Source organism: Penicillium nucicola (genome assembly GCF_028828085.1).
Source record: "Penicillium nucicola strain IBT 29836 chromosome Unknown utg000010l, whole genome shotgun sequence".
In the NCBI taxonomy this organism is placed as follows: Eukaryota; Fungi; Ascomycota; class Eurotiomycetes; order Eurotiales; family Aspergillaceae; genus Penicillium; species Penicillium nucicola.
The window spans coordinates 2,959,840-2,975,436 of NW_026643134.1; the positions used below are offsets into that span (position 1 = coordinate 2,959,840).

At 48.2% G+C, this 15,597-nt stretch overlaps 6 protein-coding genes across 6 annotated transcripts; 1 reads left to right on the top strand and 5 right to left on the bottom strand.

Annotated features, from left to right (window-relative positions):
• Positions 1–78: 78 nt before the first annotated feature.
• On the bottom strand, positions 79–1,752 carry N7511_009673 (F-box domain protein; the record flags this gene model as incomplete). Its single annotated transcript, XM_057132050.1, has 4 exons — positions 79–970; positions 1,034–1,419; positions 1,464–1,629; positions 1,679–1,752. 4 exons carry the CDS (start codon positions 1,750–1,752, stop codon positions 79–81), a joined length of 1,518 nt encoding a protein of 505 aa, XP_056980038.1.
• Positions 1,753–2,434: 682 nt separating this feature from the next.
• On the bottom strand, positions 2,435–4,078 carry N7511_009674 (succinate--CoA ligase (GDP-forming) subunit beta; the record flags this gene model as incomplete). Its single annotated transcript, XM_057132051.1, has 6 exons — positions 2,435–2,862; positions 2,911–3,503; positions 3,561–3,660; positions 3,716–3,788; positions 3,862–3,945; positions 4,025–4,078. 6 exons carry the CDS (start codon positions 4,076–4,078, stop codon positions 2,435–2,437), a joined length of 1,332 nt encoding a protein of 443 aa, XP_056980039.1.
• Positions 4,079–4,375: 297 nt separating this feature from the next.
• Positions 4,376–5,534, bottom strand: N7511_009675 (uncharacterized protein; the record flags this gene model as incomplete). The annotated part of the gene is made up of 4 exons (XM_057132052.1): positions 4,376–4,891; positions 4,956–5,139; positions 5,216–5,440; positions 5,491–5,534. 4 exons carry the CDS (start codon positions 5,532–5,534, stop codon positions 4,376–4,378), a joined length of 969 nt encoding a protein of 322 aa, XP_056980040.1.
• A 2,067-nt stretch (positions 5,535–7,601) lies between these two features.
• On the top strand, positions 7,602–9,194 carry N7511_009676 (tellurite-resistance/dicarboxylate transporter family protein; the record flags this gene model as incomplete). The annotated part of the gene is made up of 3 exons (XM_057132053.1): positions 7,602–7,974; positions 8,036–8,762; positions 8,831–9,194. 3 exons carry the CDS (start codon positions 7,602–7,604, stop codon positions 9,192–9,194), a joined length of 1,464 nt encoding a protein of 487 aa, XP_056980041.1.
• An 817-nt stretch (positions 9,195–10,011) lies between these two features.
• Positions 10,012–11,201, bottom strand: N7511_009677 (transaldolase; the record flags this gene model as incomplete). Its single annotated transcript, XM_057132054.1, has 4 exons — positions 10,012–10,638; positions 10,708–10,991; positions 11,077–11,088; positions 11,144–11,201. 4 exons carry the CDS (start codon positions 11,199–11,201, stop codon positions 10,012–10,014), a joined length of 981 nt encoding a protein of 326 aa, XP_056980042.1.
• A 1,833-nt stretch (positions 11,202–13,034) lies between these two features.
• N7511_009678 (histone deacetylase hosB) lies at positions 13,035–15,521 on the bottom strand (the record flags this gene model as incomplete). Its single annotated transcript, XM_057132055.1, has 1 exon — positions 13,035–15,521. The coding sequence occupies one exon, from the start codon at positions 15,519–15,521 to the stop codon at positions 13,035–13,037; it is 2,487 nt and encodes an 828-aa protein (XP_056980043.1).
• Between the last annotated feature and the right edge of the window lie 76 nt (positions 15,522–15,597).

Below are 15,597 nucleotides of genomic sequence, written 5' to 3' on the forward strand. Positions count from 1 at the left end.
CAAGGTATGGAATCCCAGGTTAGCCCTAGACGCTGGGATCAACCACGAGAAATAATACAGCTCCAGAGACCTTGGGTGCTAGAAACCTGTCACTAGACCTTGCTGGGATCTGGCTGATCTTCTCAAAGACGCGAGAAAATCCGCTGAGCTGCATGAAAGCGCACCGGAAGGCTCCCAATCCTCATCGAAGGACCAGACCCGAATCTGATCGGCAGAAGCGTATAAGAAAAACCCATCGCCGGCCCATATGCCGTTCAAAGTGCGTCGTCCACTCAAAATAGACAGCCGTTGTCCGAGGTAAACTTGATATGACAGAGTCTCAGAGGGGCTGGGGTCAATCAACCGTTTATACCCAATGGCAGCACAATTGGATCGGTCGACTTCGAGCAAAGCACAGAATGCCAACCCTTGGTCAAACCACGCAATATCCATAAAGTTGAAATGTTCTCGTCTGGCTAGTATGGCATGCACAGCAACTTGGTCGTCGTCCGTGATTGAAAGATAGAGACAAGGGTGGAGTATTTCTTCATAAGGGTATAGTCTCAAGGAAATTTGGCCTTGCGATACTTGGACAGTCTCCTTTAGTTCGGGCAGTTGGTATCTGTTATCTTGGAAAGGAAGCTCTTCGTAACGGGAGAATGTGTTGGCAAACGACCCCTCATCGATGGTGTACCTGTCGACTCGCAGGTGATAGTCTGTTCCGTTCATGAAAGGGTTGAAGTGTTTCTTGTCACGGATACAAGTAACAGATAATGTGACCTGATCTTCACTGTTATGTAGAGATATTGAGCAGATGAGTCCCTCGACTGCAAATGTCCGAGCAATGAAATTGGCGAAGCAGAAATGGATGATGTTGTCATCATAGCTCACCATCACCTTGACTCCGTGTACCAGGAAGTGATGGAAATGCAAGGAAGTAAGTCGAAAAGATTTGTGAATTCCGGTCTCAATCTCCCAGACATGGCAAAACCTAATTGAATGATTAGAGTGGCTTCTCCAGGTATATTTGAGTATTTTCAAGCTGAGCACATACCCTCGCATGGATATCGCCGCGATCAGTGTATCAGATACACGGATAGCACGTAGGCGTTCCCTGTTTTCCGTAGTAAAGTGACTTTGTTCACCGGTGTTCAGATGTACGAGGCAAATGGAGGTTTCGTCGGATTTCAAGTCGATCCAGGCAAACATGCCGTGTGCGTAGGACATTTGTTCCTTATCTTTATTCGCAATTGGAGAAGTAGATATTGAGGCCATAGTGACGGGGCGCTCTTGTTCAGCTCTAACTCGTCTTTTAATCATTTTCATGAGGTGTTCGTCGGACACATTATCCAAGACATGGTGTCCGGGGGCAGTTGCATTCGAATACGCGATACGCAGTAATGCCGGGGAAGATAATTGTTGGTTCCATAATTTGCATACCTTCATATTGTTAGTCATGAGCATCCATATATCAATAGACATACTCTTCGTAGGGCGAATAAGTCACTCAATCCCAAGTCTTTTGCAACAATGTCTCGGAGTTCTGGGGGCAGTGAGCCCCAGATATCTTTTTGAAACTTGAGAGGATCTAAGTGATCCTTCGCGGCTCTTAGCTCGTTAATAGTCAAGTTCTGAAGGATTGCGGTGATCCTTCGTTCAGTCAGTGACTAGATATAGTCGTAAACCTGGTGCAACATACGCTTGTCGCCGATCCGAATGGCCGAGATCTTTGAAGTCAGCCAAAATAGATTTGGTATTTGGATTTAACTCCATAGCCGTGGCTTATAAGGTTGTGATATTGACGGCGAGGCGAAGTTGAAGGTAGAGAGAGAAGGTCGGTCCTTGGGTGGGGTTTGTAGGTACCGACAAAGTAAGTCGATATGGAGAAATCGACTAACCATAGACCAAACATAACTGTAAATTGAGTAAGGTAGATATATTCATATGAAGAGATCTTAAAGTAATTCATAGTTTATTCAGAGGGGAACTGATAAATATAGGAAAGTGGCAGTGTGTGGAAAGAGGAAACCGATTTTAAGGGAAGCAATCCCAAGGCAATTAGTTCCCTATAAGTTACGCTGAGAGCCAGCAAACATAAGGTCTTAAGTAATCCTTGCCCTTTTCCAAGGGTTTCACATATTGCACCTGAAGCGCGATCTACTGTAAACATACTTTGCACAGCTCCATACATATCATACGATAGAAAGACTACAGAAGAATCAAAACCAAAACTCACACAACCCATCCGATTAGGAACTGATATAGGTCATAGAAACACTCAAGAATACAGTGACAAAAGAAAATAAATGACACAGGAACCAAGCAGCAAGGGCATCAAGATGTCTCTAAGATGAGCAGAGCAGCAGTTCGATTTGGTTTCGCGACGAAAGAGCCTCGCATTAATGCCACCCCATCTACTCTAAAATGCAAACAAGAAGATTCCAAGGAGAGTTCCTTAGATTCCAAGGGTGAACTCGACACCGACGTCGATCTCACGGGCCATCTTGACGACCTTGGAAAACTGGACGGACTTCTCGGCGGCGTTCTGGAGGTCCTCAATGGAGAAGATCTTCAGGCCGGACTCGTTGATCAGCTTGTGGGCCTGCTCCATGTTGGTACCCTGAAGACGGGCGATGATGGGGGTGCGGAGACCCATCTCCTGGACGACGTTGATCAAACCCTGAGCGATGGCGTCGCAACGGACGATACCACCGAAGATGTTGACGAAGACGGCGGAGACCTTGGGGTCGCTGGTGATCAGCTCGAAAGCGCTCTTGATGGCCTGGGGGGTGGCACCACCGCCGACATCGAGGAAGTTAGCGGGGGAACCGCCGTTGAGCTTGATGATATCCATGGTGGCCATGGCGAGACCGGCACCGTTGACTGGTACGTGTTAGAAAAGAGAGCTCTAGCTGATGAACGAATACTTACCGAGACAGCCGATGTCACCATCGAGCTTGATGAAGTTGAGACCGTGCTCAGCGGCCTTGACCTCGTCGGCATCCTCCTGGGAAACGTCGCGCCACGAGAAGGCCTCCTTCTGACGGAACTCGGCGTTGTCATCGAATCCGAGCTTGGCGTCCATGGCGAGGACCTGGTGGTCGGAGGTCTCAGACAGGGGGTTGATCTCAAGCTGGGTAGCATCGCGCTCCATGAAGCACTTGTAGAGGTTCTGGATAGTGGTCTTGGCCTCCTCGATGCACTGCTCAGAGAAGCCGAGGTCGGTAGCGATGGTGCGGGCGATCTCGTCGGTGACACCAACGTGGATGTCAATGGGGGTGGTCATGATGGCATCGGGGCTCTCCTTGGCGACAGCCTCGATATCCATACCACCCTGAGAGGAGGAAACGATGACGGGGCCACGGGTAGTACGGTCCAGGAGGACAGCAAGGTAAAATTCGCGGCGGGCGAACTTGCGCTCACAAATGTAGACCGAGTTACAGATACGGCCGGCGGCGCCGGTCTGCTTGGTGACGAGCTTGTGGCCGATCATCTGGCCGGCGAACATCTTAGCCTCGGTAGGACTGGGAAAGTATCTATTAGTTTCGCTGCGTCCGTTGTCTTCGATTCTTGAAACTCACGAGTAGATCACGCGGACACCACCCTTAAGACCGTTGTCGAAGGAACCCTTACCACGGCCACCAGCGAGAACCTGGGCCTTGATGACGAGGTCATCACCACCTGAAAATTATGTTCAGCAGGCGCGTTCGTAGAGAGGAGCTTGAATAGTATTTACCGATGGACTTGGCGATAGCCTCAGCCTCTTCAGCGTTGTTGGCGACTTCACCCTTGGGAACACCGACACCGTACTAGATAGATCCTTTATCAGCGGGCTTGATTTTTTAAGGAACGACCGAAGGGGGGAAGACGCGATCCACCTACCGACTTGAGGAGACGGGCGGACAGGTATTCGTGGATGGAGAGGTTACGCTTCTGAACAGCGAGTCTGCTCTGGACGGCAGGCGCCTATGCAAAGTCAGTATATCCGTTCTAACCAAATCAACATGAAGCCGGGCGCGGCCCGATTCACTCGGCAAGAACTCACCGTCGCAGCTCTGTAAGCGGCCGCAATGGGTCTACTGCGGGCGAAGTTGAACATGATGGTTAAAAAGGAGAGGAGAGGAGAGGAGAGATGATATCAAGGTAACCCGAGATTGAGTAGGGGAGAACAGCTTTCTTTTTCTCGGGATGACATTGCGTCGCGGTAAAACCGGGTGTCGCAGCCAACCACAGTCCGGCTCTTGCTGAGTCATCGGGTCAACGCGAATATCACGGAACCCTGGCTGCTCAACTCGGTACTTGAGCAGTCTCGGGCTTTTTTTTTATATCCGTTCAAGGCTTGATTTGCGCTATTTGTACATGGTGTTGGGATGACTATTCTATCCTGGCTCTTCCTTCACTTGGGTGTGCCCTTGTTGATCTTCCACAGTTTGAACATTTTAGTCATAGCCCGACCAAATAGTCCCGTCCATGCCCAGCCTCCCGAAAGGAGCCAAATGACCCAGCTGGCATGTCCCTCCCAAATCCAGGTCTTCCGGCCTTGAGCCCAGGGCAACCAGCGCCAGGGAGCAGATCCATAGAGCACTTGGGTCACCACGCTGCGCGCATAGGCAGCATGCGGCATGGCATTTTTCTGGCTATGCTTCACCCGTTGCTCATACTCGGCTTCAATCGGGGTATAGATGGAGTTCGGCTTTAGTGTACGGTCAATGCGTGCAATTCGAGACTGAACACCACCGGTCACCACAGTTGTAACATGAACGCTATTCGCCTCGATTAGAAAGGACTCATGGGGGCTCGGGACTGCATGTACGAACCCGAATGGAGCCAGCTCCACGCGAAGCGTGTCACTGAACGAATGCAGTGCTGCTTTGGATGCATTGTAGATGGATCCAAATACGTATGGCATGATCTAGGAGTGTTAGTAGGCTATCATACACCCTTGTCATGCCGTTGTCATGTAGTTCAATACTTACTCCGGCGATAGAGCCAACTTGGACAATAGTGCCCTTTGCCTTGATTAGTAACGGCAGGAAGGTCTGGCACATGGTGATGACAGCGAAGAGGTTGGTCTCGAATACCGAGCGAACCTCAGGAAGCTCTACTTCCATAGCCGGCACGGTATAGTCTACGGCAATTAGTATATCCTCAACGTCGAAGCTTGGTTTACGTACTCCGACCACTGGTTGATGTTAGCCACAAGTGCTGCAATCGCGGTCGAGAAGATTTAACTCACGCATTGTTTACCAGATAGTCAAGGCCCTTGTCGCCGAGTCTCTTCTCGACATCTGCAAAGCATGCCTTAACACTCTCCGAGTCATCAACCGTCAAGCTCAGGGTTTCGATGCCGAGCTCGGCTAGATCAGAAATGGAGCTAGCATCACGAGCTGTGGCTAGGACACGCAGTCCATTGCGATGAAATTCACGCGCAAAAGAGTTCCCGATGCCGCCAGGGGAACATCTGAAGTAGATATCAGAGGCAGTCGTTCGATTCTGGCGCAAGTCACTTACCCTGTGATCAGCACCGATCTGCGGCTATCTGTGACTCCGGACATGTCTGAAGCGATAGAAGTATCTGACGAGTAACTGAATTGATTGTAGGACAAGAATGAATAGTATTAAAGCTATCTAGTAGACCGGTTGGTAGACAAGTGGCTCCATTCGAGGTGGAGACCGAACCAAAGTTGCCTCGGCTCTCCTCCAATTCACTTAGCCCTAGCCCTCGTTTCCTATTCGGGATTTATACTCTTAAATGTGGCTTGAAGAACAATCGACGGTAGCTTGATGGAATAAAGTCAGCACGCTAATTTTGAAAGGGTGATCTTCCCGTAGATCTGCCTTTGCAGGGCTTGTTACCCGTTCTTGTCCCGTTGCAGTTCGATTCTATGTTATCTTCCACATTGCTCTATAAAAGCGCAATCTCAATATGATTGGCAGTCGGAGATTCATTACCTAGCCTTCTTTTCAATGCTTTTACTTAATTCATGCTATTCGAGTACATGTCTCGAACCGCGCATTGGCACTTTTCCAGAAATTAAGAAATGTCTGACCTGTAGCAATACGTATCCCGATTCCATCTTCTCGCTTTTCCATGATCATGAGTTCGATCCTAAAAGCAAGACAAGTATCAATGCCATCCCAATTATCAAGCGAAAGCCAAACAGCCTTGAGGAATACGACAATCATCCGGATTGACTGATTCTTGGCTTCTAGACTCTTCTGAATCGTCATGTCCGTGCAATACACCTGTTTATTCGTAATCGGTAGATTATCTCGAGTCCGCCAGACCATCGTGGCCAATAGCGTCACTAAAAGGTGATTTAAGGAACACCATTCTTGATATTGACCTTCACTTGTCTCTTCCGTGTTCTGCTGATACGAAGAAGATCAAGCAATACTTCCGAGAACGGATCTTCTTTCCAAGCTTCTGTTACAGCAAGAGCAGTCAATTCGTCCAATGCCGTTATTTCTCTTCCAGTTGGCCTGTGCATTGAACGCAGTGTGGAGAAGTCAGACGAAGAATCATTTCTTCTCAACGGGTGCGATGGCTCTTCTCACGTTAGGAAGAGCTCTATTTAGAATCCCCAGTCACGATGATGGTTTTATAAGATATTCAAGCCAACTGCTCTACTAGACCAAATCGGCGTGGGCGCTGCTCATGCGGTGTTGAATCTACATCGGCTGCTCACATTGCTATTCAATGCGACGAGAATCTGGTATCTCGGCCGGTATGAGTTGAGGGACCTCAGCAAAAGGGGGAAGAAGTCCATGCCACCTTCACGCAGGTCCCGTAGATCCCTTCATGGCATACCGCAACCCCGTTATGTTAGATCGTCAAGGTTGTCACTTGGTACCCTTTTCTCTGTAATGTAGATCTTCTTCTGATTTTCGTCGTATGCATATCAAACTGCAGTATGCACATCCATGATGTAAATGTCTGTAGCACTTTGTCCGGGCCGACGCAAGGCACCCGGAGTCAGGAACCGATCTACAGTATTGGATGAAAATCCGGGCCTCGAATCGAGCAATGATATAGTATAACTTAATGTTCTAGATCATGAAGAATAAAGATATAAATGTTAACATACTGCAGTATCAACCAAGATAAAATATCGGAGACGATAAGCTCCAAGCCGTGCCGACACCCGGAAGTGGGCGAATGACGTTGCATGGATAACTTCCAGGTTGAAATCACTTAGCGTCCCCTCATGACGCCCATTTAATATTTCTTTGTGTTTGCCCAGTCCCGCTAGGACATCAGGTTAACGGCTATTGGATCGCCCTGTAGTCAGCCAGGATCCATCCTGAGCCTTCTACAGTACTGTACATGCACTGTACAGGATTCTTGCGTCGGGTCCCACATTAATGCGTGTCGATCAGTCTGCTCAGGCACTTCGATCGGCCACTATTTATTAAGACTGTCCGGGACCGTGGTTTCCTCTAGCTTCTCGAATCTTTTCGCCTTACAGCCCTGTGGAAAGTGTACCCCGGATTCCGCTATCATTCATGGTCTACCCGATCTAGATCAGGAACACTAGATCAGTGACCCCAGACAAGAAGGTGGCGAGACCCGCCACGCTTCCCCTTCAATTTGCCTCTGGTGATCAGTCTACGTCGGAATCATGGAAGACTACCTGAGTGTCCCCAGACATATGAGAAGTCCCGGGGATGACGGCTTTCGAACCCCCACCATAGAAGACGCCGAGCGGGCTCTCTCCGACATTGGTGAAAGTCCCGGTAGCCGCGTGCGAGAGGCCCATTCGACAGCTCTGCAGGAAGTCCTGCATAGAGCGACGTCTCGGGCAGCCGAGAAATCAAAAGCCGAGGGCAACAAAGAAGCCACTGCCTTTTTCGAGCATGATGGACTAGGAATCGCGGTCAAGAAGAAAAAGCCGCCGAGTCGACTTGGATGGAAGAAACGCATTCGCCATGTTACCTGGGCATACTTTACTCTGACGATGGCCACGGGTGGTTTGGCCAATGTCTTCTACCAAGGTATGTTAATCTATACCTCACGACTGAATCCCGCCATGTTCGCATGACCTAACAATACCAGTCCCATTCCGCTTCAAAGGACTCGACACGATCGGAGTCGTTGTTTTCCTAATTAATATCGCCCTCTACCTCGTTATTTGGGGACTGCTCCTCCTCCGCTTCTACTGTTTCCCCTATACATTGAGAGCGTCCCTGATGCACCCCACGGAATCTCTCTTCGTCCCAGCATCAATAGTCTCCTTCGGCACAATCCTCATCAACATATCCCAATACGGCCCCGAGCACGCAGGCCCGTGGCTGATGCGCGCCGTCGAGGTCTTATTCTGGATTGACGCTACTCTCGCCGTCATGTTCTCCGCTGGCATCTACTTACTCTTATGGTCAACACAAACCTTCACCATTGCCCAGATGACGCCTATTTGGATTTTCCCGGCTTACCCCATGTTGATTATTGGTCCGCATGCTGGTGTATTGAGCTCCAAGTTGGATCCCGCGGCTGCGCTGCAGGTCATCATTGGTGGTACTACTATCCAGGGTGTGGGATTCTTGGTCTCGTTGATGGTTTATTCGGCTTTCATCTATCGGTTGATGACGCAGAAGCTGCCGAGAGAGAATCTTCGTCCCGGCATGTTTGTTTCCGTTGGTCCCAGTGGGTTTACCGTTGCCGGGATCGTCAATATGGCATCTTCGGCGAAGAGGGCGTTCCCTGCTGATTTCATGGGAAATGGTGCTCTTGCTGCGGATGTTATGAAAGTCGTGGTGAATTTTTCGTCTCTATGGCTATGGGGGTATGTACTGTTTATTTCTTCTCCGTTTTTCTTCCTCGGGTGACTTTATACTGACTAGTCATGTTTAGATTGGCTATCTTCTTCTTCATCATTGCCAGTGCTGGTCACTGGTCTACCATCGGACACAAACGCTTGGACTTTTCCATGACCTGGTTCTCGTTCATTTTCCCAAATACTGCTTTAATCACGGCCACCTTTGCTATTGGTGATGCATTCTCCTGCAAGGCTATCAACATTGTTGGATGCGTGGCCATTTTGCCCCTTTTGCTGATGTACTTCTTCGTGTGCTACATGATGGTTCGGGCTATCGTTATGAAACAAATCATGTGGCCTCAGAAGGGTGAGGATCGGGACGAGGGTGGTTTCGAAATCCTTCAAATCAAGTCTGTTGCGGATCCAGATGGAGATACTAGTGAGGAGAGTCCTGCATGAGCATAGCTTGGTGTTCTATTTGTTTTTCTGTTCGCTTTGTTCCATTCCCCCAAAATTCGTGAATATTGAGTTGCTTGCAAGGCTATACCCTAGTTTACATAGCGTGATATATATTTGTTGCATTAAGAACGAAGAATTTCCGAGTTTCCCGAGCTTGTGTTCTGGTTATCTTTAATTTTTCTGGTTGAAACTAAGAGGAACTGCATGATTATCAACATATTATTGCTTTTATTTCGATGCTGAATAGATAAAAGCCTAATATTCGACGCATTTGTAGTTTCATTACAATGATTATAGATTAGGAACTTCAGCCTGGATTATATAAACAGCTCTGGTAGTTCAGTGGTAGAATACTACTCTTCCAAAGTAGTGGCGGGGGTTCGATTCCCTCCCAGTGCATTTCTTTTTCTTTCCTTTTTTTTATTCAACTATTTTGGAGATCTCTTTTCTCTTGGTTTTTCTTCAACACAGGCGATTATCGTAATCATTCAACATCAATGGTGAATAGAATGCCGCTATAGTACTCCCGGACTTTCCCCCTGATACCCATAAAATCACATGTGTTTAGAAGGTAATATTATAAGCTAAGCTCTGGCGTGTATACGACACAGAGAAATCGAGACAATAGAACATAGGTTATATTTTGTAAGATTTGTGCCCCAGCGGCTCAACTTGAATACGATGAATGCGAAGGTAAGGGGTTCGTATACTGCCAATTTAAATTACATGATCATAAAAGTGCCAGCAACCCAGGGAGCTATTCACAACAGACTAATAACTCGACCACCCACAGCCTAGACTAACAAACACCCAATCTCTAAACACGAGCTTGAATCTTCTGCTTCAGCAGCTCCTTCAGAGCGTCAGCATCTGCCGCAAATTTAGAGATACTCTCGCGCAATTTCTCCACAGCCATTGCTTGCTCATTCAAATCAAAGCGGAAGAGTGCCTCATTGCCAAGATAGCTGCGCTTTGGTATATCCAGCTTAGCGGCAGCAAGCGAGTCAAGCTTCTGCGGCACGGCAGCAGTGGAGTTATAGAGATCCTCAAGGAGGCTAGGCGAAATAGTCAAATAGTCGCATCCAGCGAGCTCGATAATCTCCTCGACGTTGCGGAATGAAGCACCCATGACAATTGTCTTGTAGCCATGCTTTTTGTAGTAGTTGAAGATTTCCTGGACAGACTTGACACCGGGATCCTCGGCGGCAGTGTAATCTCGCTTGTGGGCGGCTTTGTACCAATCTAGGATACGGCCCACGAACGGGGAGATTAGGAAGGCGCCAGCTTCGGCGGCGGCTATGGCTTGGACAAGTGAAAACATGAGTGTTAGGTTGCAGTTGATGCCGTGTTTGGATTGGAGGATGCGGACGGCTTGTATGCCTTCCCAGGTTGAGGCGACCTTGATTAAGATGCGATCTTTGGGAATGCCGACCTCCTCGTAGAGCTATGTTTTGTTGTGTTAGTTCACTGTTTGGTCTTCGATGGATAGTTGATCTTCTAGATGTTAGCATACCTTGATAATATGCAGGGCCTTATTGACGGAGGCTTCGGTATCGAAGGAAAATCGAGCGTCGACTTCCGTAGAGACCTTGCCTGGGATTATATTGAGGATCTCTCTGCCAAATTCAACAAGTAGACGATCTAGAGTGGAATCAACTTGATCGTCTAGTGATTTGCCTGATTTCTTTCCGTACTCGACGGCAGAGTCAATCAGTTTTGCATATTCAGGCTTTTTTGAAGCTGCAAGTATCAAAGAGGGGTTTGTTGTGGCATCCTGCGGTTGGTACTTTTCGATGGCTATCATATCGTGTAAGTATTGAAGCTTTGAACGTGATGGCAGGACAGGGGAGAACGGAAGAATGAAGATGGCTTGGACACATACTAGCAAAATCACCTAGAGACAGTTGATCAGCTTACTTCAAGAATGTATTATAGGTTCTTTAATTTACCGGAGTCACAGACTACAACAGAGCCAGTAGCCTTGAGCTGTTGGAGGGCAGATGTCATTGTCGAGAAGTGAGTCTTGCAATAAGTAATAGTTAATTCTTTTTCGAGAGAATTCAAAGGTCTTGGAAATTAGTTGACTGCAGATGATATAAAAAGGCATGAGCAGTAAGACAAAACCTGATGGCAGAGGCAATTAGCAGGATATCGTGTAATGATGCGTCACCAATGGTCTGTCATAGTTGCGTGGCAATCTTGTGGAGGTTGAGGTCAATTGGGGCGATCTGTCGCCACTTATGAATATGTGCGGAGTACTCGAGGCCTACCACTTCCTCGACCGCGGCTCAAGGATATCAGTAAGCGAATTGGATTTGGACGTCTATGCTGCCTTTCATTAGACACGGCACCTTTACAAGTAGCTAACTAATTAACTTCTACCACGACCAGCGTTACCAGACACTGTTCTCGAGCGGTGTATTAAATTTCGAGAGTTATTGAGGATCACTGATATTTGCATTTAACAACGGCATGGCATTTGTTTTATAGTGTTTGTCTGCCAAATTCATCCAGTCCTCATTGCGACTACGCCACGCCCCAAGCCTGCCGCTCTTTGGAAAAAATTATTGACAGGATAGGTGTACTGCACTGTACAAGTAGTCTTGAAACCCAAATTGAACAAACATATAAACGGCGCTCGTTAGAGACACAATATCCCTGCCATTGTCTTCTGACAAGTCCTTGCTTGGTGAGACAATGAAAACCAGGGAATCTAGCTAAGCTTCTAACAGCAACCAGGGCTATTTGATATAACATTAGATCTAATACTTCAAAAAAAGTCCCGCCTTACAGTTGGGCGTAATTATCAGATGAACAAACGGTCTGTGGTTTGCACACTGCTCCTATTTCATGCTTGTGGACCCTAGATTAGATGCCTTCAAGCTTTTCTGAGTCTCTGGACTAATTTCCTTCACCAGGTGCACTCGACTTTGTTGGACTTTAGTTTCTCACGAAGATTCTAGTCTCCAAAGAACCGCTTATGCATACAAGACGTATGTTCGTAGCTATCATCGAAAGAGTCTGAATTCATGAATATTTGAATATTAATATTCCGATGTCCTACTTGTTATAGACTAGCGTATCCTGGCATTCAAGTCGGAGAAATACTGCGTGCGACCGTGTCAATGTGAAGTACATATAACCTTGATCTATAGGTTATAGTATTCAAAGACCGAATGACATCTACTTTCAAAAGAAGAAACAAACTGAATTCGTATCACATTCTAGATAGCACCAGGTAGCAAGAATGATAATAAAAAAAATATTCCAACTGGTGTATATAATAAAAGCGAGATGCAAAAAGAAATGGACTCGCCGGGAATTGAACCCGGGACCTCTCGCACTCTACAGGTCAAAGTGAATTGAACATGCGAAGCGAGCATCATACCCCTAGACCACAAGCCCTGTTTGATGGAATGTTGAGCTTCGGGTTGATTCTTGAAGTTGATGAATATAATCTGAATTCGAAATTGCGGTTAGTTTTACTTCGTTTACAACGATGGTTTTGTCCCATTTGAATTGAATTATACTTCTCATGGGATCAGATAATTATCTCCTTTGTTGAACAAGGCTAAATATTCAATGGGTTTGGGTTTATAAACAGCTTGATGGGCGAGCTAGCTCTTGCTCGCGCTAGATATATATAACTTATCTAGTCTTGCAACATAGATGTAGAATATTCTCTACATCTCTTTCCCTCAAGGGGTACTGATTACCACGGCAAATTACAAATAAAAGGGGAAAAATAACAATAAATAAACGTGCATTGGTAACTAGTCGTACATGCGGGTATCATGAAATAAAAGGTCAAAAGGTCAAATGGCCGAATTGGCTCCCCCCTCAACTCTCCATGTGGTCCGACCGATTCGTCCCATCCCCGCGAAGCGAGGGCGGCGCAGGCCCCCTCAGGACCAAACGTGTGAGAGGGGGAGTAGGTGTCCCGGGCTCCTCTCGCTTTAGAGGAAGGTGCTCAGTGGGCACAGGAGGCACCTCGGGCACGGTAGCCTTGGCAGTTCTTGGGGTTTTGGGACGACCCGATTGCCGGCGAGAAGTGGTACCCTTGGACTTGGGAGTGGACGGCTGACGCGCAGGAGGCGTAGAAGGCAAAGGGGGAGTTGAAGTTTTGGAAGCTCGTGAGCGGAGGCGAGTTGCCGTTAGGAGGTCGTCCGACGGGGTTATGTCTCCTAGATTTCCAGTCTTTCGACGTGAGATGCGAGGCCTTGGAAGCTCTGCTGCGGTGTAGCTTGTTGTGCGGATGTCGGATGGAATGATGAGTTTTGAGAGCTCGTGGGTTGCCACGGAACAGCTGACACGAGGCAAATCATCACCACCAGATTTCTGATCTGAACCAGAGGCCGCAAGTTTATTTGAAGATGCAACAGTGGGACTCAAGAATCCTCGCGGTTTAGCCGGGCCGGCTATAATGCTCTCCAAATCTTTCATACTGGCAGAAGACCACCACTTCGGGTCATAAGAATAAGCAGCACCAGGCCCACTGTCATCATTCAAGCCAGCCAGGTGGGCGAGAACACCAGTGTACAGAGCACGTTGACTGTATCCCCCCTCCAGAACGCTGATAATACGACCATTCACGCCAAGGTCCTTCTCCTGTGCCAAGCGAACAATGTCGGCGGTAAACCTGGCATAGAATTCGGTGGGCACTTTTTTGGACTTGCGGTTCAAAGTTTCGTTCTCCCACTGACTGGCATCGAAACCAGCTGAGATGAAAATCGCACCATTGGGTGGACGGCCTCCGGAGTCCTTTACAACCTGCTTTGAGAATCGACGCAAGAAAGAGCGGGTCTTGGTAATCAACATCGAGTATTTACTTTCGTACAATTCCCAAAACTCTGATTCCTCCTTCCAATCGTCCAAGTGGACATTCCAGATGGACCTGTCGGCCGTTTCAATGCAAGTGCTTGCACCGGTAGTCTTCGCAAGGTTGCCATCTTCGCAAGGGAAGGATTCAATATCATGAAGACTGAGATAGCTGATGGGTGTTGCTTCGTATGGCGAAAGAGGCGGAGGTCCTCTTCTTTTGCTGTCATTTGCTGCTGACCTTTTCGATCTGTGCTCCTGCTGCCGGGTGCAGTGGTTCCAGACAATGTCCTGAGAGCCATCCCCGTGGTGAAGGTCGAAATCGATTATCGCAGCATGGGTGAGTCCGTAATTCTTGACTGCATGAGAGATTCCGACATGAACATTGTTGATCCAGCAAAATCCAGAGGGCCAGTCTGAGGTACAGTGATGACCAGGGGGTCTAATGCAGACGAAAGCTCGCTCCACTGGACCAGGTCCAAGGACGGCATCGACCCCATCGCAGACTCCACCCAGTGCACCTTGAATTGCGTTCAGGGACTCCGGGCCGAGGTAAAGATCACCAGCGTGTAGTTCGTCACCCTTTGGGACAACCTTCTCATTTTGAACGGTGTAAGATCGGGCAAGTTCGTCGCCAGCCATGGCAAGTTTGGACTCGGCACGGTTGCAAATGTCCTTGAACTCAGACATCCACGAGAAACCGTGCACTTCTGTAACGCTTGGACTTTGAATGGACAACTTGCGATCTGTCTTGCGGATATTAAACGGCACAGAAAGGGTAGCGACGTCAATTTTTGGACTGGGGGCATATCGTCCCCCCTCATATCGTTGACCGAGGCGAACATATGCCGCCGCGATACCAAGAGCACTGGAGCGAAGCCGCTCCGGTCTTTCCATGATAGTTTGTAAGTACGATTCTGGCCATCCGAGGCGAGAAAAAAGGTGTCCATAACATGCATCATGGACCAGTGCGACTGTTTTGGTGGTGATGTCAGTGGATTGGTGCAAGGCCCATTCTTTTGCAAACATATCTGCCGCAATAGACGAAGCCGTTGGAGCTGATGGCTCCATGTTAGGATCAAAGGTAAGCGCCTGTGGGAGCATGTTGGGTGGTGAGGTGGTCACAGGTGACGCCGCAAGGTTGACTGAACTGCGGCGAGGGGTATGCGGAGCCGGCGATGAGGTCTTGAAAGGCTGTGAGACTGTGCGCAAAGAAGCAGCCGACTTGCGCTTTTGTAAAGCAGGAACAGCTATAGGCTTGCGATATTGTTCTTGAGGAGGAACAGCATCAGTACGAACAAAGCCTGCGCCTGTAGTTTGCGAAGGTTGGGGTCGTTGCTCGAGCGAGACATCGTGGGCAGATAAGACAGGCGAAGTTGGCAACGGGGTGGTGATGGCTGTCGAGAGAGTCATGCGATTCAGGCCATCTATCAATTCACAATGGGATTCTATTGAGGCTCCATTGTTGACCCCATCTCCGAATGGAGGCGGGTCCTTGGGCGGGTCCATTCTGAGACGCGCCAACGGCAGATCTCAGTCCCTGCAGGTATGGTCAAGGTGTACGATGGTAGATATTAGAAATAAA